The 24,485-nt window shown below is 51.0% G+C and overlaps 1 protein-coding gene across 5 annotated transcripts in view; it reads left to right on the top strand.

The window, feature by feature from the left end:
- Positions 1 to 24,485, top strand: part of LOC140207273 (uncharacterized) — a 61,772-nt gene that overhangs the window by 27,409 nt on the left and 9,878 nt on the right. For 4 of the 5 annotated variants that reach the window (XM_072275743.1, XM_072275741.1, XM_072275742.1 and 1 more), the window contains 2 exons: positions 2,896 to 3,015; positions 7,029 to 7,148. In XM_072275743.1, coding sequence (XP_072131844.1) covers positions 2,896 to 3,015; positions 7,029 to 7,148 — 240 coding nt within the window. The remainder of the gene's footprint in view (positions 1 to 2,895; positions 3,016 to 7,028; positions 7,149 to 24,485) is intronic. The other variant, XM_072275744.1, reaches the window with a different exon arrangement.

The raw sequence follows: 24,485 nt of genomic DNA on the forward strand, positions 1-24,485 counted from the left end.
CATTATCTACAACACCACCAACCTTTGCGTCGTCTGCAAACTTGCCAACCCACCCTTCTACCCCATATCTAGGTCGTTAGTAAAAATCACGTAAATTGGAGGTTCCAGTACGTCATGCAGGAGGAGTCACGAGTCATCTGCTCACGTGCCCCCGTTTCTAATGCATTCGCCTCGACCAATTCTCTGTCAGCACGTTGCACAGACTGACCATCATCTGGGTGTCAAAAGGTTGTCACTCGCTCCCCAATTAATTTTCTTTCCGCTGTCACCTTAATCTTCTGCGCTCTGATCCTTCAGTCTCCATCTCTGGAGAAAATGACTCTGCGCATTCACCTGGTCTGTGCTCCTCGAGGCTCGATATATCCCTGATGTGTCACCCCTGCGCTCCATGGAATAAAGTGGCAACCAGCACAACCTCTCTCCATAACTCAGTCCCTGGAGTAACTGCAGCAGCCTCGCAAATCACCCTCTGCACTCTTTCCAACTCAGCAGCATCTTTCCTACAGCAGGGCGAATAATAAACTGAACACCGAACTCTAATTGCACCGAACACCGACGTCTTGTATAACTGGGACCTGACCTCCGACTCCCGTACTCTGTGTCCTGACTGATGAAGCCCGGCGTCTCAAACGCCCTCTTCACCGCCCTGTCCACCTGTGACTCTACTTTCTAGGACCGTGTTCCTGTTCCGTGTGTCTCTCTGTTGTACAACACTCCTCATGATTCCTCCCTTTCACTGTGCAAGTCATGTCCTTTTGTTTGTTTTCCCGAAACACGATACCTCGCACTTATCCGATCTCAATTTCATTTGCTCCTGCTCGGCGCACTTTCTCAGGTAATCGGAATCCCACTTTCAAAGAAAACTGTCTTCATCGTTTAGCGCGCTGCTAACGTTAGTGTCATCTGAAAACTTACCAACAGCGTAGTGTGAGATCTGTTTCAGATGGTCGATAGAGTTGACAATGATCAATTGTCCCACCACCGAGCCCTTGGTGAACATGGCGGGTGACGGGCTCTCTGTCTGAGAAACGAACTTCAACGCCAAACCTCTGTTCGTCAGGCTGAGCCAATTGTATATCCAGTCAGCCATTCCTCCCAGCGTCGCCCATCATTCTTCAGAGCAGTATGTCATCGAGCCCTAATCTGTCTTCCCTGGTCAAATCAACCCGGGAACTCACCCTGGGTCTCATACCATCTCGAATCTCTCTCGTCATCTATCTTCCACCCTTCCTATCTTCCCCTCTCCCTCCCTCTATCACTCCTCCGTTCCTTCTCCGTCTCTCCGTACCTCCATCTCTTCCACCTTCCACAGCGATCTACTAGCTGGAACCTTGTGAATGGACTTGTTAAAGTCAGCGCACATTATGCCTACCAATCTGCACAAATCAGTCAGTCAAATCTCCCTGGGCACCACACCATTATACAGAGTGGCCTACACATTTGAAAAATATATTTTTTTTAAAAAAATGCCACATTGAGTTTCCTATAAATCACTTCTGCTACAATGCTGTCATGAACCGTCCTGGTTCCTCAATCCAAATATAGAAACTGCTCCCCACGTGACAGCAAGAAACTGCGGAACGCTGTGGACACAGCTGAGCAGATCTCGGAAACCAGCCGCCCTTCCAGGGTCTCTGTCCACACTTCCTTGTGCCTCGATAAAGCAGCCAGCATAATCAAAAAACAAAACACTCTCGGACATTCTTTCTTCTGCACCCTCCCCATGGGAGAGACGATACGAAAGCATGTCTCACTGGAACATGGAACATCGAAATCTACAGCACATTACAGACCCTTCGGCCCGCAATGCTGTGCCGACCTTGCAATCTACTCTAGAAACTGCCCAGAATTTCCCTCCCGCTTAGCCCCCTATATCTCTATCTAAGAGTCTCTTCAAATGCCGTATTGGATCAGGTCCCAACACCGCCGCCAGCTGTACATTCTGCGCACCCACCAGGTTATGTGTGAAAAACTTACCCATCACAATCCCTCTGTACCTATTTCCAAACACCTTAAAACGATGTCTTGTCGTGTGAGCTATTTTCGTCCTGGGAAAAAGCCTCTGGCTATCCACATGATCAAGTCCTCACTTCATCTAATGCGCCGTTATCAGGTCACCTCTGATCCTCGTCGCTCCAAGCGGAAAGGGTCAAATTCATGCAACGTACTTTCATAATTAAGGCAACATCCTTGTAAATCCCCTCCTGGTTATCCACATCCTTGCTGTAGTGAGGGGACCAGAAATGAACACAAGTGGGCTCTGACCAAGGTCTCATATAGCTGAAACTACTCTCAGGGAAAGCTTCTACCCCATTGCTTTCTCACTAATGAACGATCCCCTATTACGGTATTAGGGAGTATTGACCTCATAAATTCGGTACTCGTGGCCCTTGTACTTTATTGTTTGCCTGTAACTGTGACATTTCATTCTACATTATGCTGTTGATTTGCCTTGTTCTACACCAGTGAAGTGATCTGTACTTCTGGATGCATCTGGAACCTCTCCTGTTTGTGATGAATCTAAGTAATCTGCAAGAAATAGTCGATGGGTGGGTTAGTAACTCTGCAGATGATACAAAGACTGGGGTGTTGTGGATCGTGTAGAAAACCTTAAAATAATCCAGCGGGATATGGATCAGTTACAGATATGGGTTGGAGAAACGGCAGATGGTATTTAACCCGGCCAAAAGTGAAACGTTGCACCTTATAGGTCAAATGCAAAGAGATCTTACACTCTTAATTGTTCGGGCCTGTGCTACACATACCTCTCACATCTAACTCTCTGTTCCCCTCTCTCTGCTCCATTTCTCTGTCCTCACTCCCCTCATTCTCTACCCGTCTCTACTCCTTCTATTTCTCTATTTCTCTCTCACATTCTCTCGCTTTCTCTCCCAGAAGGTATGAACTCCACCTACTCAGTGCTGAACCTTCGGAAAGACGAACCTCTCATCCATGAGTATGAAGATCTTCCCATTGCCTCGGGACCCGCTGAACTGTCAGTGACCCCACAAGCAGGTCAGAGTTCATTGTACTGACGTCATTACGTAGGGGTATGTGCTATACGCACAAGTGTTTAAGTTCTAATGCATCTGCAACGACCAATTCCTGTGGCAGCTCGTTCCATAGACGGACCACCGTCTGTGTAAAACAAAATGTTGTGAAACATGTCCCCAGTAACATTTCTTTCTACTCTCACCTTAGACCTGTGTGCTCCGGTTCTCGATTCTCCAAGCTTACAGAAAATTAGTCCGCGCATTCACATTGTCTGTGCCCGGCATGGTTTTATACAAATCTGTAAGGTCACTCCTGCTCTCCAAGTTTGAAATCCTAACCAGCCTGACTTATCTCCATATCGCAGTCCCTCGAGTCCCGGCAAAAGCCCCGTGAACTCCTTCTGCACTCTCTCCAGCTCAGTACCGTCTACCTGTAGCCCTGTGTTCCTCTGGTCTACAACACTCCGCAGGGTCCCTGCCCACCTTCACTTTCTGGGAACTGTGTTCCTCTCCCGGGGATCCTCTGTTCTATAGCATGCCTCAGGGTCCATCCCGTTCACCGTGATAATCCGACTCTGGGTTGTCTTATTGAAGTACCATAGCTCGGACTTATCCGACGTAAGTTGCTTTTGGTAGTTTCCCAACTAATCGAGATCCCACTGTAAGAGATAACTGTCTTCACTGCTTAAAAAGATCACTGTTCCCGCCACCGACCCCCTTTTCCCCCGATGAACACCGCTAGTATCGGGCTTCCAGCCTGAGACACGACCTTCAACCCTAAAGCTTTGTTCCTACAGCAAAGCTAACTGTATATCCAGTAAATCCAGTGTGGCGTCGCTCACCATCTTCTACAGCGGTGTACCTTCTCGGACCTTGTTAATAGCCTGGTTCCAGTCTATGTACGGTACAACTATTACACGTGGCTGGCTTGTCCCCCCCCCCACCCCCCCCCGGTCAAATCAGCCAATCAACTCTCGCTGGGTCTCTGGCCATCTGGCATCTACCTCCCACTTCTATCTTCCACGCTTCCTACCATCCCCTCTTCTTCTCTCTGTCTCCGTTCCTTCTCCGTCTCTCCCTACCACCCACTCCTCTATCTTCCAGAGCAATCTACCATCTCAGATCTTGGAGATGTACTTTTTAAAGTCAGCATACATTTTATCTGCCAGTCAGGACAAAATAATCAGGCAAATCTCCCTGGGTCCCACACCATTACACAGCGTAGCCTACCAAGTGGAACAATTTAAAGCCTTATTGAGTTCCCTACTGATTACTTCTATCCCCTGTTCTCACGACCCGCCCTAGTTCCTCACTCAAAATATAGAAACTGCTCCGCCCGTGACCGCAGGAAGCTGCAGATGCTGTGGACACAACTCTGAAACCAGCCTCCCCACTATGAACGCTGCCTACACTTGGCTTTGTCGAAAAAGCAGCCAGCATAATCGAAGTTTACCCTAAACCAGCTGAATTTTCTCTGTTCTTCACCCACCGCATGGGAAGGAAGGTCGAAAGCATGTCTGACTGGAATTTAAACCATCGAAATCTACAGCACATTACAGGCTTTTCGGCCCACAGTATTGTGCTATCCATGTAACCTACCTTAAAAAGTGCCAAGATATTCCCTAGCACATAACCCACATTTTCTTTTTCCTGATCTCCATGTACCTATCTAAGAGGCTCTTTATAGACCCTTATTTTATCGGCTTCCACCACCGCCGCTGGCAGTGCATTCCACGCACCCACAATCTCGGTGTGAAAAACTTAGCCCTGACATCCCCTCGGTACACCTTAAACAATGACCCCTCGTGTTGGCCCTGGGAATTAACATCCCGCAGTCCATGAGATCAACGCCTCTCATCATCTTATACATCTCTATGAGGTCACCTCTCACCTTCCGTCGCTACACGGATAAATAACAAGTTCACTCAAACTATTCTCAGAAGGTAAGCCTGTCCAGGCTACATCCTTGTAAATCTCCTCTGCACTCTCTCTATAGTATCCTCATCTTTTCTGTAGTGAAGTGACTGGAACTGAACACGGTACTCCAAGTGTGGTCTGACCATTATCGCTAAAAATAGTCTAAGCGAGTGCTCCTACCTCACTGTTACCAGACGATTTAACAATCTATTTTTACGTTATTAAATAATCTTCATCTCATAATCAAGGTTTTCTGGCCCTAGCACTTTATTGTGAACCTGCACTGCACATTCTCTGTGACTGTGACACTTTATTGTAACTAGTGGTGTCCCACAAGGATCTGTTCTGGGACCTCTACTTTTCGTGATTTTTATTAATGACCTGGATGTTGGGGGTAGAAGTGTGGGTTGGCAAGTTTGCAGACGACACAAAGGTTGGTGGTGTTGTAGATAGTGCAGAGGATTGGCAAAGATTACAGGGAGACATTGATAGGATGCAGAAGTGGGCTGGGAAGTGGCAGATGGAGTTCAACCCGGAGAAGTGTGAGGTGGTACACTTTGGAAGGACAAACTCCAAGGCAGAGTACAAAGTAAATGGCACGATACTTGGTAGTGTTGAGGAGTAGAGGGATCTCGGGGTACATGTCCACAGATCTCTGAAAGTTGCCTCACAGGTCGATAGGGTAGTTAAGAAAGCTTATGGGGTTGTTAGCTTTCATAAGTCGGGGATGGAGTTTAAGAGTCGCGATGTAATGATGCAGCTCTATAAAACTCTGGTTAGGCCACACTTGGAGTACTGGGTCCAGTTCTGGTCACCTCACTATAGGAAGAATGTGGAAGCATTGGAAAGAGTACAGAGGAGATTTACCAGGATGCTGCCTGGTTTAGAAAGTATGCATTATGATCAGAGATTAAGGGAGCTAGAACTTTACTCTTTGGAGAGAAGGAGGATGAGAGGAGACATGATAGAGGTGTACAAGATAATAAGAGGAATAGATAGAGTGGATAGCCAGCGCCTCTTCCCCAGGGCACCACTGCTCAATACAAGAGGACACGGCTTTAAGGTGAGGGGTGCAAAGTTCAAGGGGGATATTAGAGGAAGGTTTTTTACTCAGAGAGTGGTTGGTGCGTGGAATGCACTGCCTGAGTCAGTGGTGGAGGCAGAAACACTAGTGAAGTTTAAGAGACTACTAGACAGGTATATGGAGGAAACTAAGGTAGGGGCTAATATGGGAGGAAGGGTTTGAGGGTCGGCACAACATTGTGGGCCGAAAGGCCTGTACTGTGCTGTACTATTCTATGTTCTATGTTTGTTCTGTATTCTGTGATTGATTTTCCTTGTTCCACTCTAGCGTAGTGATCTGTCTCTCTGGATGTAACTGGGAGCTCTACTGTCTGTGATGTATAGAAATGATGCAGATGAAAATATCGATGGGTGGGTGGTAACTCTGTAGATGATACGAAGATGATGTGTGTCGTACATCGTGTAGAAGAACTGCGAAGATTTGGTGGGATATGTCTCAGCTTTAGATAGTTGTTGGAGACATGGCAGATGGAGTTTAATCAGGACAAAAGTGAAATGCTGCACCTAGGTCGGTTAGATGCAAGGAAATAACATACTATTAAATCCAAGACCCTCAAAAGTTTTGATTCGCAAAATAACTCTCTCTCGCTCCTTTTGTCCTTCTACCTCCCTCACCCACTTTTATCCTTCCCTCACTCTACCCTCTCTCCCTCATGCTCTACCCCTCTCACATTTCTCTCTGTACCTTCACTCAGCTCGCTCCCTCCATTCCCTCCGCTACTCGCTTTCCCATTCTCTCCCTTTTCTCTCAGCGCAATTCTACTCCATTTTAGCGCATCACACCAGTCGCTCAACCTCTCTACTCTCACCCTCTCCATCTATCCCTTCCACCCTCTCACTCCTACTCGGACTCCCTGTATTTCCCCATCAATCCGCCTTTTTCACCTTCTCTTCCAGCCTCTCCGTCCACTCTGCCCCCCTCACATATCCCTCTCTCTCCCTACTCCCTCTCTGTCCTCACTCCTCTACGCCCATTCTCTACCAATGTCTCCTCCTATTTCTTTCTCTCTCACATGCTCTCGCTTTCTCTCCCAGACGGTCTGACATCCACTTACGCACTGCTGGACCTCCGGAATGACGAAAATCACATCGATGAGTATGAAGATCCTCCGATTGCCCGGGGACCCGCCGAACTGTCAGTGACCGCAGAAGCAGGTCAGAGTTCATAATGATGACGTCACTGTGAAGGAGTCACGTGCCATACGCACACGCGATACAACTTCTAAGATCTCTGTAGCTATCACCTCCTCTGGCAGCTCGCCCCATCCATAGGCACCGTCTCGGTACAAAAAAAAAAGTTGTCACTTGTGTTACCAGTTAATTGTCTTTCCGCTATCACCTTATCCCTGTGAGCTCTGGTCCTTGGCTCTCCAAGCCTGGAGGAAATGACTCTGCGCATTCCCCTTGTCTGTGCCCCACCTGGTTTTATACACCTCTGTAAGGTCACGCTTGCGCTCCAAGGTATAAAGTTCGAACCTGCCTGACCTGTCACTATAACTCTCTCCCTCGAATCCCAGCAACATCCTCGTAAATACTTCTCTGCAACCATGCCAGCTCAGTGGCATCTTTCCTGGAGTCCGGCGACCGGGACGGATCACTACACTCTACATGCAGCCTCACTGGCGACATGTACAACTGCAACGTGACCTCCCGACTCCTGTAGTCCGTGCCCTGACCGATCAAGGCCGGCCCGTCAGACGCCTTCTTCACCGCCCTGTCTACCCGTGACTTCACTTTCAGGGAACCGGGTACCTCTCTTCTCTGTTCCCAGGGTCCATCCCGTTAACTGCCGAAGTCCTACCCTGTTGTTTGACTTCTTGAAACGCGACAGCTCGGATTTATCCGAAATAAATTGCATTTGCAGCTGCTCGGCCCACTTCCCCAGCTCATCGACATCCCGCTGCAAGAGAAAACTATTCACTGTTTACCACGCCACCAACGTTAGTATAGTTTATCAACAGCATAATTTATAATCAGCTAGAAATGTTCGATATAGTTGACAAATAGCACGGACCCCACCATAACCCCTCGGTGAACACGTAAAAGCGACGGGCCCGAATTTGAGAATCGAAATTCAACGCTAATTCTTTGCTCCTACCGCCGTGGCAATTGTACATCAGGTCTGCCATCCGCCCCAGCGTCGCACACCATCTACCAGAGCGGTTAAAATATGTCTAGCATCGAGACCTGATCCGTCTTTCACAAGTAAATTAGTCAGACAGATCTCTTTTGGTTCGACATCATCCTCCAGAGCAGTCTTCATTCTGAGCCCTTGTTAATAACCTTGTTCAAGCCTTTGTACAGGACATCTACTACCAGTGCCCGATCAGTCCTCCCAAGTCAAATCAGCCCGTCAACTCTCCCTGTGTGACACACCGTCTAGCAACTCCCTCCCCATTCTGTCTTCTTGTCTGCCTACCTTCCCCTCTCCCTCGAAGTCTCACCGCTCTACACCTTCTCTCCCTAGCTCCCTCTCTTCCCTCTTCCAGACCGATCTACCATCTGGGATATTGATAATGGACTTGTTAACGTCAGCGTAAAATATATCTACCAATCAGACAAAGTAGTCAGTCAAATCTCCCTGTATTCCACACAATTCGACAGAGTAGACTACTAAGTGCTAACATTAAATGCTTTCTTGAGTTCCCGATTCAGCACGTCCACTACCCTGCTCTCATGAATCGCTCTGGTTCCTCAATATAAATATAGGAACTGCTCCGCCTCTGACCACACACACAAAAAAAAAATAAAAACTGCGGATCGCTGTGCAAAGAGCTGAGCACAGCTCAGAAACCAGCCTCCCCTCCATGAACTCTGTCTGCACTTCCTGCCAGCTCCGTGTTGTAGCCAGCAGCAACAGAGAAACACCCCGCCAATCCCGGACATTCTCTCTTCTGCGCCCGCTCCTTCCCATCGGAGGGGAGATGCGAGAGCATGTCTCACTATGCTCAAGATGGTTTGTAGCTCACCCCGGTAATGTGTGATGGGACAGTGTGGAGGGCGACTCACTCTGTGTCTGTCCCGGGAGTGTTTGATCGGACGGTGTGGAGGGAGATGCTCTCTGTGTCTGACCCCGTGAGTGCGTGATGGGACGGTGTGAAGGGAGATTTGCACAGTGTTTGACATAGGGAAAGGTTGATGCGAGGTTGTTGGGCGACATTCACTTTGCGACTGACCACTTGCGCTTTTGGTGGTAGGGTGTGGAGGGAGATTTACTCTGTGTTTTTCCTAGGTATGTGGGATGGGACAATGTGGTGGGAGCTTCACTCTGTGTTCGAACCCGGAAGTGTGGGATAGGGCAGTGTGGAGGGAAATTCTGTCTGTTTCAAACCCCAGGAATATGTGATCGGAGGGTGTGGAGAGAGTGTCTAACCACTGATGTATTTGAGGTGACTGTATGGAGGGTGCTTCAATCTGTTTCTGACACCGAAATTGTGTCCTGAGACAGTGTGGATGGAAATTTACTCCGTGTCTGACCCCGGGAGTATGCGATGGGGCGGTGTAGAGGGAGATTCACTCTGTGTCTGACCCCGGTGGTGTGTAATTGGACGGTGTAGAGGGAGATTCACACTGTGTTTGACCCCTGAAGTGTGTGATGGGACGGTGTCGAGTGAGCTTTACTCTGTCTTTGACACCGGGAGTGTGTGATGGGACAGTGTGGAGGGAGATTCACTCTGCGTCTGACCCCAGGAGGGTGTGATGTGACGGTGTGTAGCGCGTTTCACTCGGTGTCTGACCCCGAGAGTGTGGGATAGATGGTTTGGAGGGAGCTCCACTCTGTAACTCACCCCGGTAATGTGTGATGGGACAGCTGTGGAGGGAAATTCACTCTGTGTCTGACCCCGGGAATGTGTGATGGGACGGTGCGGAGGTAGCTTCACTCTGTGTCTGACCTCGTATGTGTATGATAGGACGGTGCAGAGGGAGGTTCATTCTGTATTTAACCCGGAAGTGTGTGGAGGGTCACTGCGGATGAAGATACACTCTGTGCCTGACCCCGCGAGTGTTTGATGCGACGCTGTGGCGGGAGATTCCCTCTGTGTCTGATCCCGAGTATGTGATGGGACGGTGTGCAGCGAGTTTCACAAGGTGACTGACCCCGGGAGTGTGTGATGGGACAGTGTGGAGGGAGATTCACACTGTGTCTCACCCTGGGAATGTGTGATGAGACGGTGCGCAGGTAGCTTCACTCTGTGTCTGACCCAGGGCGTGTGTGATGGGACGGTGCGGAGGGAGATTCTCTCTGTGTCTGACACCGGATGTGCATGATAGGACGGTGCAGAGGGAGCTTCATTCTGTGTCTTAACCCGGAAGTGTGTGGAGAGTCAGTGTGGAGGGAGACTCACTCTGTGTCTGACCCCGGGAGTGTTTGATCGGACGGTGTGGAGGGAGATACTCTCTGTGTCTGATCCCGGGAGTGTGTGATTGGACGGTGCGCGCGAGTTTCCCGCGGTGACTGACCCCGTGAGTGCGTGATGGGACGGTGTGAAGGGAGATTTGCACAGTGTTTGACATAGGGAAAGGTTGATGCGAGGTTGTTGGGCGACATTCACTTTGCGTCTGACCACTTACGTTTCTGGTGGTAGGGTGTGGAGGGAGATTTACTCTGTGTTTTTCCTAGGTATGTGGGATGGGACAATGTGGTGGGAGCTTCACTCTGTGTTCGATCCCGGAAGTGTGGGATAGGACAGTGTGGAGAGAAATTCTGTCTGTTTCTGACTCCAGGAATCTGTGATCGGAGGGTGTGGAGAGAGTGCCTGACCACTGATGTATTTGAGGTGACTGTATGGAGGGTGCTTAAATCTGTTTCTGACACCGAGATTGTGTCATGAGACAGTGTGGATGGAAATTTACTCTGTGTCTGACCACGGGAGTGTGCGATGGGACGGTGTAGAGGGAGATTCACTCTGCGTCTGACCCCGGTGGTGTGTGATTGGACGGTGTGGAGGGAGATTCACTCTGTGTCTGACCCCGTGAGTGTGTGATGGGACGGTGTGGAGGGAGATTCACTCTGTGTTTGAACCCGGGAGGGTGTGATGTGATGGTGTTGAGCGCGTTTCACTCGGTGTCTGACCCCGAGAGTGTGGGATGGATGGTTTGGAGGGAGCTCCACTCTGTAACTCACCCCGGTAATGTGTGATGGGACAGTGTGGAGGGAGATTCACTCTGTGTCTGACCCCGGGAATGTGTGGAGGGTCACTGCGGATGAAGATTCACTCTGTGCCTGACCCCGGGAGTGTTTGATGCGACGCTGTGGAGGGAGATTCTCTCTGTGTCTGATCCCGGGTGTGTTATGGGACGGTGTGGAGGGAGATTCACACCGTGTCTCACGCTGGGAATTTGTGATTGGACGGTGTGGAGTGAGCTTTACTCTGTGTCTGATTTTTTTTTTTTTTTTTATTAATATTTAAACAAAATTCTTTATTACAAATGTCGGTGCTATACAATATTTACAAACCCAGTGAATAACACATTTACTACACTACAAACAGACAATACATGTTAAACCAGTATATTGCCATCCTCATCAATGATGGCATTTACACCCCGCGGAGCCCAACTGTCCCGGAACATCTCGACGGTCGCCGTGGACTGCGCGTATTCCTTTTCAATGTTCACCCGGGCTCGAACATACCCCCTAAACATAGCCAGGCAGTCCGCCCGGGGAGAACCTCCTGCCACCCTTTTCCAGGAGCCACGGATGGCAATTTTCGCCAGCCCCAGGAGCAAGTTGACAAGGACATCCTCATCCCTCTGTGCCCCCCTCCTTACTGGATGACCATATATGAATAGGGTGGGACTGAAATGCAACCAGAAGGCGAGAAGCAGCCCACGCAAATACGCGAAAAGGGGCTGCAGCCTCACACACTCCACGTACATATGGTACACGGTCTCCTCCAGCCCGCAGAAGTGACACGCGGCTGGGAGATCCGTGTACAAACTAAAGAACTTATTGCAGGGCACCGCTTTATGCAGCACCCTCCAGCCGAGATCCCCAAGGTGCATGGGAAGGACTCCCTTGTAGAGGGACTTCCACTGGGGACCCCCCTCACCTCCAGGTGGAAAGACCGACCGCCATGGCGTGTCGGGACGGTGGACAAATGCTAGGAAGTGGAGGGTGTGGAGCAGCAGCCCATAAAGGTACCTCCTGCCTGCATCCCTGAATGGGATTGTGGGTGTTGATGAAAGACGGCTCAAGTTGTGTGGATTCGTCTCTCGGGCAAGGCTGCGGGGCCTGGGCCCGACGAGCAGCTCAGCCCGAGTCGTTCCACACACCTGAGCCGCACTGACATCCGTTGAGACAGGGCAAGGGTCGGCCAGGACCCCGCCCTCTGCCAGAGGAGGGGATTCCCGGCCTGAGGCAACCATGTTCCAGACTCTCAGTAGGTCCTGATAGAAGCCGGGCAGCCTCTGCAAAGCAGCACGGCTGACGCCCGCCGGTGGTAGCTGCATATCTTCGGCAAGACAGCAGCCCCTCCGGAGGAAGAAAGTCGCCAACACGTGCCACCTGGGAGGGTGCTCGGCGTACAGGAATCTCTGCAGCGTCCTGAGGCGGAGAGCCGCCAGTCGTGTGCGTACACACACCAGCGACTGTCCGCCCTCTCCTTCTGGGAGACTCAGAACCGCTGCAGAGACCCAGTGCTTCCTGTTTCCCCAGAAGAAGTCCACTAGCTTCCTCTGCATTCTTGCGACAAAAGGGGCAGGGGGGGCCAAGGTGACCATCCGGTACCACAACATGGAGGCCACCAGCTGGTTTATGACCACCACCCTGCCTCGATAGGAAAGCACCCTGAGAAGGCCTTACCAGCGCCCTAGCCGGGCCATGACCTTTGTCTCCAGGTCCTGCCAGTTCGCCAGCCAGGTCTCCCCAGAAGGACTCAGGTAGACTCCCAGATAGAGAAGACGTCTGGTGCTCCACTCAAAAGCTCTCATCTCCTCCGGCAGGGAGTCCACCTGCCACTGGTCTACTAAGAGTCCGGAACATTTCGCCCAGTTGATCCTGGCGGAGGAAGCCGCCGAGAAAACATCTTGGCACTCGCGCATCCTCCGCAGGTCACAGAGGTCTGTCATCATGAGGAGTACGTCATCGGCGTAGGCCGAGAGGACGACCCCCATGTCCGGTTCGCGCAGAACCAGACCTGTCAGCCTTCGCCGAAGAAGGCTGAGGAATGGCTCGACACAGATCGCATACAGTTGACCGGACATGGGGCACCCTTGACGCACTCCTCTTCGGAAGTGGATAGGTCCTGTCAATGATCCATTAATCTTAACTAGGCACTCTGCGGCAGAGTAAAGGAGCCGAACTCGGGCCACAAAGTGTGGTCCGAGCCCAAAAGCCTGCAGGGTGCCCACCAGGAAACTGTGGTCCACCCGGTCAAAAGCCTTCTCCTGGTCAAGAGAAAGAAACGCTGCCGGGGTCCCAGTCTCCTGGAGTAGGTGGATCAGGTCCCGTACTAGGTGGACATTGTCCTGGATGGAGCGGCCCTGGACTGTGTAAGATTGGTCAGGATGGACCACCTGTCCAATTACCGAACCCAGGCGGTTGGCCATTGCCCGGGCGAAGATCTTGTAGTCCACGCACAAGAGGGAGACCGGCCGCCAGTTCTTTAGCAGGCGGAGGTCTCCCTTCTTGGGCAGTAGGACCACAACAGCTCTCCGCCATGAGAGGGGCATTTCTCCGGTGGCTAGGCTCTCCCCTAGGACAAGGCTGTAATCATCCCCCAGGACATCCCAAAAATCCTTTCCGGACAGTGTGGTGGAGGGCGCCTCCGCTCTCACCGAAATGGGCACAGCTGCTGAGACCTAGTGTGCTCCCGCCATGAAGCTTACCATAGCTAGTCTCAATGTAAACGGCAGCAGGGGTCCTCTTCGCAGGCATAGCAATCTCTCAGCCCTCAGGGATGGGCGGTATACGGTGAGTTTCCTGCAGGAAACCCATACCATCCCTAGTACGGGACCTGATCCACCTACTCCAGGAGACTGGGACCCCGGCAGTCCATCCAAACCAGGGGACTTGCCCCTACGGAGTTGCCGAAGGGCAGTGGACAGCTCCTCCCGAGTCAGGGGGGCATCCAGACGCACTGCGTCCTCTGGGCTGCCCTTCGGCAAATCCTCCCAGACCTCATTACACGCCTCCGCATTTGACGGATCAGGCGAGAATAAGGACCGATAGAATGAACGGACCTCGTTGTTAATTCCATCAGGGTCCGTGATGGAGGAGCCATCGGCAGCCAGCAGCTCCACTAGCTGCTTTTGAACTCCCCGCCACCTTTCCAACGAGTAGAAGAAGGGTGAGCCACGGTCCAAATCCTGCAACATCCCACCATAGCCGTAGGGAGCAGAACTCTCTCCGCCTCTCCTTCCAGGAGACCCAGAAAGCTCGGAACGAATCCCGGAATCGGCTGTCCTCCAGCAGCCGGTTGTTAAAATGCCAATACCCGGATCCCACCCGAGGGTGTAGTGGAATAAATTCCATCCACACAAGGTGATGATCCGAGCACGACACCGGCCGCATGGAGGACGCCGACACGCGGGAGACGTAGGCCCGAGAGATGTAAATGCGGTCTATCCTGGAACCTCCTTCTCTGGACCTTCTCGAGAAGGCGCTAGAGTTGGGGTGAAGATTCCGCCAGCTGTCCACCAAGTGAAAGGAGCCGACTAGCTCCTTTAACTTTTTTGCCGATGCTGGGTCGCGTTGGAGGCCCGAACGGTCCTCCGCCTCGAGGGTACAATTGAAATCTCCCCCGAGGATGACGCAATCCTCAGGATCGATGGAGCTCAGCAGGGTGGACAGCTGGCAGAATAGGCGCGTCTGCATCACACCGCGCCTGGGAGCATACACATTGATAAAATGCAATGGTACGCCATCCAGGCGCACAACCAGGTGGAGCAGACGGCCGGGCACAACGTCCTGGACTCTTTCAATTACTGGCTGGAAGGTCGGGGCCAACAGGATCGCCACCCCGCTAGAAATGGAGCTGAGGTGGCTCATGTAGACCCCGCCCCGCCACTCCAGGAGCCAAGCAGACTCGTCCCCAGGGATGGTATGGGTTTCCTGCAGGAAACTCACCGTATACCGCGCATCCCTGAGGGCTGAGAGATTGCTATGCCTGCGAAGAGGACCCCTGCTGCCGTTTACATTGAGACTAGCTATGGTAAGCTTCATGGCGGGAGCACACCAGGTCTCAGCAGCTGTGCCCATTTCGGTGAGAGCGGAGGCGCCCTCCACCACACTGTCCGGAAAGAAAGCAAGGTTACTTTTTGCCTTCCGGGCTCGAGCGGTACCAGCGACACCCTGTGACCCACCATCCCCCGTAGGAGCGAGGCTGCTTCTCCCTCTAATGTCCCTTACTTGGTCATCTAGGAAAGATTTTAGTTGCCGTCTGTCGTTCCCCGCCACCGCATTCCTCTTTCCCTTTCCCTTTCGTCCGAGGATGACTCGCAGGGACCTCACCAGCCTCGGCATGCTGGGCCAGCGTAGCGAGGCTAGTTGAGGCCGGTGCTTGGCACCCTCAGAGGTGAGAATAAAATGCTTAATTTCCTCTACAGGTATCAATGGGGACTTCTCAGGAGGGGTGAGGATGTCCATTATTTCACTATCGAAAGAGTCCCCCTCCAACCCGTCACTGCAGACAGAATCCCCATCGGCCTCCCCGCATGTTCCAAAAGATGGCTGCGCTTGTGACCCATACCGCGCAGCGGGCACCTCGCTCTTACCTGCCCGCTCCACCGTCGCATCAGCCTCATCCACATTTGCGACAGTGGAGGGACAATCCCCAGGGACTCCCTGCAAGTCATTAATTGCTGGGGTCGACGTGCACAGAAAAACGCCCTCCCCAGGGGGCAGGCATAGAGGGGAACCCGGAACCTTTGGTCCAAGGGATTCACAAGCAGCCTGGTGCTGAGAATGAGAGAGCTTTGTCTCGTCTCCTCTTACATTATTCGGTACACTGGTCTCCAGAGAGGCGCTGACTTGTAGGTCCTGGGTGGAGGCCTCCAGGGCTGCCTCATTTGTGCAAACAGGGCTATCACAAGCTTTTTGCACAACCACACCATCTTCCCCAGGACTGGTGGCTACATCTGGGGACTCAGGTTTAGAACCAACCCCTACCCGGATTCCCACCCCTTCCTGGGACTCCTCCGCATCTACATCCCCTGCCCTCTTGCGGGAACGTTCCCTTCTCCTCTTCACACCGGAGGAGCACACAGGTGCAGGCTTCACCGATGGGGCGGCGCTCTCTGTTTCCATCGCCCCGTCTGCTTGCGCACCTCCCCGAGCCCCACGCTCCACTTCAGGCGAAATGGGCGTGAGTTCTGCAGCCTCAAAGGCCCGCTTCTTACTGTGTTTGGATTTCCCCTTTGCCTTCTTACTCCGCACAGACTCCACCCCGTCCCCCACCTGAACCACAGGGAGAGGAGCAGGGACCGACCCAACCGTAGGAGTAGGGGTAGGGGCAGGGGCAGGGTGAGGGGCTGGGGCAGGATCACGGGCGGGGGCAGGGTCAGATGCAGGCGCAGACGCACGCGCAGGAGTAGGATCAGGGGCAGAGGTAGCTGGGGCACTGGTGCCCGAAATGGGCTCTGTCGGGTTCCGGGCGGCAGGACAGTCCCTCCGAAAGTGCCCCACCCCCCTGCACGCATGGCACCGCGGGCGCTCGGAGCTCCAGTACACCTGATAATCCACTCCCTCGTGCCGGACAGTAAACCGGCCCTCAACATCGTCCTCCCTTTCCAGCTGCATGAATACCTGACGCCGGAAAGAGTTTACGGTGCGGAGGGTGCGTCTCTTAAATTTGTGTCGGATGGCAGTGATCTCCGACCTTACTTGCCCTAAACGGGCCAGTGGGGGTAGCAAGTCCTCATTTGGAATGAAAGGCTTAACATGTCCAAGCACGATACGTTGCGTGGGGGCCGTCACCAGCTCCATGGGTAAAAAGATGTTGTCTACCGTGACTCCCCTGCTTAGGGCCCGGTGCACTAGCTCTTCATTCGCCAGATAAAACACCGCCTTTCCGAACTCCTTCTCGGTGGCCAGAATACCACCTTTCCCAACAAGGTCCTCCATTGCCTCCGTACACTTTTCTAGTGCCATTCCAGGGCGCAAAATACATTGCACCCCACGTTCCACCTTCACCGACCGAAAAAGGGCGTTGTCCGAGGCCGGGGAGGCAGCCGCCCTTGCGTAACTCCCCGAAGGCCCGCGACTCCCTGGAGACCGGTCCGGCATGCTGGCGCTCTTTCCAGTCCGAGAATCCTACATCGGTGCCGGTTAGAAGTCCTGGAACGAGTCGAATAACTGGCCGGGAAAGTTTGCAGTCGACAGTTCCTCACTGGGTCGACGCCAGGAAAGGCTCCGTCGGACTTGCAGAGACCCAGGCCGGGAGAGGCCGAAACGTCCTTCCAGATGCTCCGGCACCAACACCGGACGAAAATCAGGAAAACAATGGAGGAGGAACGTTGCCCCGATGTCAATGTGGGGGGGGGGGGGGAACGACGGCGTTTGCCTCCGGTTTTGGAGCGAACCGGCTTCCTGGCGAGTTGCCAGCGGCCGCAGCTGGGAGCTACGCAGCTAGCAGCCGCCAACAAACCCAGCCCAAACCGGCAGTAAAACTCCACACCGAGTTTCCACACCAGCGCCGTCAGTCACTCGGTTGTCCAAGAGACTTTTAGAGCCACCTCCAAATTATTCCACGAACTTTATCCAGTAGTTTTGCCTCGATTTCTCCCAGCTCAGTCAGCACAGCTGCTCTCTGTGTCTGACCCCGGGAGTGTGTGTTGGGACGGTGTGGAGGGAGATTCACTCTGTGTCCGACCCCGGGAGTGTGTGATGGGACGGTGTGAAGGGAGATTCACTCTGTGTCTGACCCCGTGAGTGTGTGATGGGAAGGTGTGGAGGGAGATTCACTCTGTGTTTGACCCCGGGAGGGTGTGATGTGACGGTGTGGAGCGCGTTTCGCTCGGTGTCTGACCCCGAGAGTGTGGGATGGATGGTTTGGAGGGAGCTCACTCTGTAACTCACCCCGGTAATGTGTGATGGGACAGTGTGGAGGGAGATTCACTCTGTGTCTGACCCCGGGAATGTGTGGAGGGTCACTGCGGATGAAGATTCACTCTGTGCCTGACCCCGGGAGTGTTTGATGCGACGCTGTGGAGGGAGATTCTCTCTGTGTCAGATCCCGGGTGTGTGATGGGACGGTGTGGAGGGAGATTCACACTGTGTCTCACGCTGGGAATGTGTGATGGGACGGTGTGGAGGGAGATTCACTCTGTGTCTGACACCGGGAGGGTGTGACGTGACGGTGTGGAGCGCGTTTCACTCGGTGCCTGACCCCGGGAGTGTGGGGTGGATGGTTTGGAGGGTGCTCCACTCTGTAGCTCACCCCGGTAATGTGTGATAGGATAGTGTGGAGGGAGATTCACTCTCTGGCTCACCCTTGTAATGTGTGATGGGATTGTGCGGAGGGAGCATCACTCTGTATCTGACCCTGTTTGTGTGTGATGGGACGGTGTGGAGGGATATTCAATCTGTGACAGACCCGGGATTGCGTGATGGGACGGTGTGAAGGGAGATTTGCACAGTGTTTGACATATGGAAAGATTGATGCGAAGTTGTTGGGCGACATTTTCTTTGCGTTTATCTCTTGCGTGTTTGGTAGTAGAGTGTGGAGGGATATTCACTCTGTGTTTTTCCTAGGTGTGTGGGACGGGACAATGTGGTGGGAGCTTCACTCTGTGCCCGATCCCGGAAGTGTGCGATAGGACAGTGTGGAGGGAAATTCAGTCTGTTTCTCAGCCCGGGAATCTGTGATCGGAGAGTGTGGAGCGAGTGTCTGACCACTGATGTGTTTGAGGGGACTGTGTCGATCGTGCTTCAATCTGTTTCTGACACCGTGATTGTGTCCTGAGACGGTGTGGAGTGAGCTTTACTCTGTGTCTGACCCCGGGTGTGTGTGTTGGGACGGTGTGGAGGGAGATTCACTCTGTGTCCGACCCCGGGAGTGTGTGATGGGTCGGTGCGGAGGGGGATTCGCTCTGTATCTGACCGCGTGAGTGTGCGATGGGACGGTGTGGAGGGAGATTCGCGCTGTGTCTAACTCCGGGAGTGTGTGATGGAACGGTGTGGACGGAACTTCACTCTGTGTCTGAACACTGGAGTAAGAGATGGGACGGTGTGGAGGGAGATTCAAAAGTTACGACAGGACATTGATGCGATGCCAAACTGGGTTGAGAAGTGGTAGATGGAGTTTAACATTGATAAGTGTGAGATGGTTCCTTTTGGTAGGTCAAATATCATGGCAGAATATAACATTAATGTTTAGACTCTTGGCAGTGTGGAGGATCGGAGGGATCTTGGGGTCCGAGTCAATCGGACACTCAAATCCTGTGTAGGTTGACTCTCTGGTTAATAAGGCGTACGGTGTATTAGCCTTCAACAATCGTGGAATTAATTTTGGGAGCCGAGTGGTAATATTGCAGCTATAAAGGGCACTGGTCAGACCACACCTTGTGTACTGTGCTCAGGTCTGGTCGCTTCACTACAGGAAGGATAGGAAGCCACAGAAGGGGTGCAGAGGAGATTTACAAAGATGTGGCCTGGATTGGGGAGCATGCCTTATGAGAATAGGTTGAGTGAGTTCGGCCTTTTCTCCTTGGAGCGACGGAGGATGAGAGGTGACCTGATAGAGATGTATAAGATTATGAGAGGGAATAATCATATGGATAGTCAGAGTATTTTTTTTTTCACAGTGCTGAAATGATTGCCACAAGAGGACGCAGGCTTAAGGTACTGGATAGTAGGTACAGAGGAGATGGCAGGGGTAAGGTTTTTACTTATAGAGTGGTGGAGGCAGATGCGATAGGGTCTTTTAAGAGACTTCTGGATCGGTACATGATGTTTAGTAAAATAGAGGGCTATAGGTAAGCCTAGTAATTTCTTCGTATTCATTAAGTACCTCTGCTGTTTCCTCCGATTCCATACACACTTTCCCACTGTCACACTTGATAGGTCCTATACTTTCAAGTCTTATCTTCTTGCTCTTCACATACCTGTAGAATGCTTGGGCTTTCCTTAATCCTGCCCGCCCAGGCCTTCTCGTCTTCCCTTCTGGCTCTCCTAATTACCTTCTTAAGCTGCTTCCAGTTAGCCTTATAACTTTTAGGTGTCTAACATTCCCTGGCTCTCTAATCCTTCTGTCAGCATTTCTTCTCTTCTTGACTAGATTAATTACAGCCTTTATACACCAGTTTTCCAAGCTTCAAGTAGCCATCTGTAAGTCTCTTAGAAAACAAAACGATCGTTTCCGTATCCACTACAGCCACCGGCAGCCTATTCCACATACTCACCACTCTCTGCGTAAAAAAAAAAAAGGAAAAAAAAAAAAACTTACCCCTGAGACCTCCTCTGTACGTGCTTCCAAGCACTTTAAAACTATGCCCTGTTTTGGCTGCCATTTCAGCCTGTGGAAAAGCTTCTGACTCTCCACACTATCAATGCCTCTCATTGTCTTGTACACCTCTATCAGGTCACCTCTCGTCCTCCGTCGCTCCAAGGAGAAAAGGACAATTCTCTCAACCTTTTCTCATAAGGCATGTTCCACAGTCCATGCAACATCCTTGTAAATCCTCTCTGCACGTTTTTTGTGGCTTCCTCTTACTTCCTCGAGTGAGGTGACCAGAACGAAGCACAGTACTCCAAGTACGGTTGACCAAGACCCAACATAGCTGCAACTTTAACTCTCGGCTCTTAAACTCAGTCCCACGATTGATGAAGGCCAATACACTTCATGCGTTTTTAACCATGGTGTCAACTTGCAGAGCAGCTTTGAGTGTCCTATGGACTCGGACCTCAAAATCCCTCTGATCATCCACAGTGCCAAGAGTCTTACATGAATGCTATATTCTGCCATCATATTTGGCCTACCAGAATAAACCACCTCACACTTATCTAGGTTAAACTCCATCTGCCACTTATAGCCCAATTTTACATTCTATCAATGTCCCGTTTTAAATTCTGACAGCCTTCCACACTATCCACAACACCCTCAACCTTTGTGTCATCAGAAAATTTACTAACTCATCCCTCCACTTCCTCATCGAGGTCATTTATAAAAATAATTGCCAAGTTTTTTGAACCTTTCGTAAGTTCTTCTTTTCTTCTGGACGAGATTTAAAACAGCCTTTGTATTCCACGGATCTTGTACCCTACCATCTTTCCCATGTCTCATTGGAACCGACCTACTCAGAACCCCACGCAAATATTCCCTGAACGTTTGCCACATTTCTTCCGTACGGTTCCCCGAGAACACCTGTTTCCAACTTATCTTCCAACTTCCTGCCTAATAGCCTCATATTTCCCCTTACTCCAATTAAACGGTTGCCTAACTTGTCTTTTCCTATCCCTGTGTAATGCTATGGTAAAGGAGATAGAATTGTGATCACTATCTACAAAATGCTCTCCCACTGAGAGAACTGACACTTGACCAGGTTCATTTCCCAATACCAGATCAAGTGCAGCCTCTCCTCATCTAGGCCTATCTACATATTGTGTCAAGACACCCTCTCGAACACACCTAACAGACTGTACCCCATCTGAACCCCTCACCCTAGGGGGATGCCGATCATTATTTGGGGAATTAAAATCTCCTACCACAGCAACCCTGTTTTTATTACTCCTTTCCAGAATCTGTCTCCCTATCTGCTCCCCGATGTCCCTGTTACTATTGGGTGCTCTATGAAAAATATCCAGTGAGTTATTGACTCCTTCCTGTTCCTAACTTCCATCCACAGAGATTCCGTAGACAACCTCTCCATGAGTTCCTCCTTTTCCACATCCCTGCCGGTATCTCTGATCAACACCCACCTCTTTTGCCTCCCTCTCTATCCTTTCTGAAACATCTAAAGCTCGCACTTGAAGTAAGCTATTCCTGCCTCTGCACTCTGCAAGTTTATGTAATGGCAACAACATCGTAGCTCCAAGTGCCGATCCATGCTCTGAGCTCAGCCGCTTTATTCATAATGTTCCTCGTATTAATTTAAACACATCTCAAGCCATCAGTCAGAGCGCGTACCTTCTCTATCACCTGCCTATCCTCCCTTTCGCAATGTCTCCAAATTTGCTCTGTTTGTGAGTCAAAATCCCTTTCCTCCATCTCTTCAGTTTGGTTCCCAACCCCTAGCAATTCTAGTTTAAAATCTCCCCAGTAGCTTAGCAAATCTTTCCGCCAGGATATTGATCCCCCTCGGATTCAAGTGCAACTCCTCATTTTGGTACAGGTCACACGTGCCCCAGAAGAAGTCCTAGTGATCCAGAAGTCTAAATTCCTGCCTCCCTCCTCCAATCTCTCAGCCACTCATTTATCCTCCACCTCATTCAATTCCTATACTCACTGTCACGTGGCACAGGGAATATTCCCGAGATTCCTACCTTTGAGGTCCTGCTTCTCAACTTCTTTGTGAAGTTAAGAAATGGCAAGGATAAAAAGCCACTAACAGCAGCAGTTATATACATGCCTCGAAACAACAGCCAGGATGTGGACTACCAGTTAGAGCTGGAAATACAAAAAGCGTGACAGAAGGAAATCGTCAAGATAATTATGTGGAATTTTAATATGAAAGTGGATTGGGAAAGTCAGGAAGGTACTCGATCTCAGGAAAGGGAGATTATAGAATGCCCACGGGATGGCGTTTTGGAGCAACATGTCCATACGCCCACCAGGGGATCGGCTGTTTTGGATTGGGTGCTGTGTAATGAATCTGAGGCGATTAAGTTCAGTTTCAAATTTGAAAAGGAGAAGTTGGTGCCAAGGTGTAACAATATTTCAGTGGAACAAAGTTAATTACAGTGGTATGAGTGATGAACTGGCCCAAGTCGAATGGAAAAGTAAGCTAGATGGAAGGACGGTAGAGCAGAATTGGATGGAATTCCTACAACAAGTATACCGAGTTGGATACTGTTGCGGGGGATGGCTTACCTGGGACACGCTGCGGCGGCCGGATCTCTGGCACTGGGTCTGGTTCTTCAGTGCAGAAGGGATGGTTGAAGAAGATGAGAGCGGTAGTGATAGGGGACGCGATAGTTATAGGTACAGAAGGGCGGTTCTGTGGTCGTGACAGAGACTCCCGGATAGTTTGCTGCCTCCCGGGTGCCAGGGTCAGGGATGTCTCTGATCGCGTGCACAGCATTCTGAAGTGGGAGGGTGAACTGCCACATGTCATGGTACACATCGGTGCCAATGACGTAGGAAGAAAGAGAGAGGAGGTCCTGAAGAGTGAGTATAGAGAGCTTGGTAGGAATTTAAAATGCGGGACCTCAAGGGCGGTAATCTCGGGATTGCTACCTGTGCTACGTGACAGTGGGGGAAAGAATAGGATGCTCTGGCGTATTAACAAGTGGCTGAGGTAGTAGTGTAGGGGGCAGAGTTTCAGAGTTCAGTATCATTGGGACCTCTTCTGGGGCAAGTGGGATCTGTACAAGAGAGACGGGTTACACCTAAACTACAAAGGGACCAATATCCTTGCAGGGAGGTTTTATAGTGCGATTGGGGAGGGTTTAAATTAGATTCGCCAGGGGATGGGAACCAGAGTGTCAGAGCAGATAGTGGAGCGGGGGTGAAAATAAATAATGTTAAAGTTCATACAAAGTCACAAATAGAAGGGTTGTGTAGGAGAGTAGGGGAGATTCAAACAAGCAGACATGACTTGAGAGTTAGGGGGCAAAAGTTCAGGGGTAACAGGAGGAGGAACGTTTTTACACAGAGAGTGGTGGCTGTGTGGAACGAGCTTCCAGTAGCAGTGGTTGAGGCTGGTTCGATATTGTCATTTAAAGAAAAATTGGGTAGGTATATGGACAGAAAAAGAATGGAGGGTTATGAGCTGAGTGCAGGTTGGTGAGACTAGGTGAGAGTAAGCGTTCGGCATGGTCTAGAAGGGCCGAGATGGCCTCTTTCCGTGCTGTAACTGATATATGGTTATATGGTTATATGTGTGTGGTGGTAATAATATTCGGAGGTGTGTCTATTTTACGGATGACACCATGATATGTGGAGGAGCAGGAAGTGTTGAACAAGCGGAAAAGTTGCACAGGGACATGGTCAGTTTTGGAGAGTGGGCAAAAAAAAAAATAATGGCAGATGAGATACAATGTTAGGAAATTGTCGCGGACAAACGATGCTCGGACCCAGAGTGAGAGGGCCGTAGAAAATTCTTTATTTGTCACATGATATCATGAGGAGCACAGCCCCTAAAATCGGGATCCTGGAGCTCCCTCAGACAAGAAAACTCAGTGATATTTATACATCAACGGTACGTGACAAGAGACACTTGTGTGGAATTTTTGTTTTACAGAAGTAAAGGTCACGTGCTTCAGGACATTGTATGGTCAGATAATTCCTTATTGAACATTTGTCTAGCATTTTCAGAGAATGCTACCGAATAGCGAAGTAGCAAAAATATGTGCCTGAGCAGCTATACATTTTACTGAAGTGTTAGTTCTTA

The sequence above is a fragment of the Mobula birostris genome, chromosome 13 (genome assembly GCF_030028105.1).
Source record: "Mobula birostris isolate sMobBir1 chromosome 13, sMobBir1.hap1, whole genome shotgun sequence".
NCBI lineage: Eukaryota > Metazoa > Chordata > Chondrichthyes > Myliobatiformes > Myliobatidae > Mobula > Mobula birostris.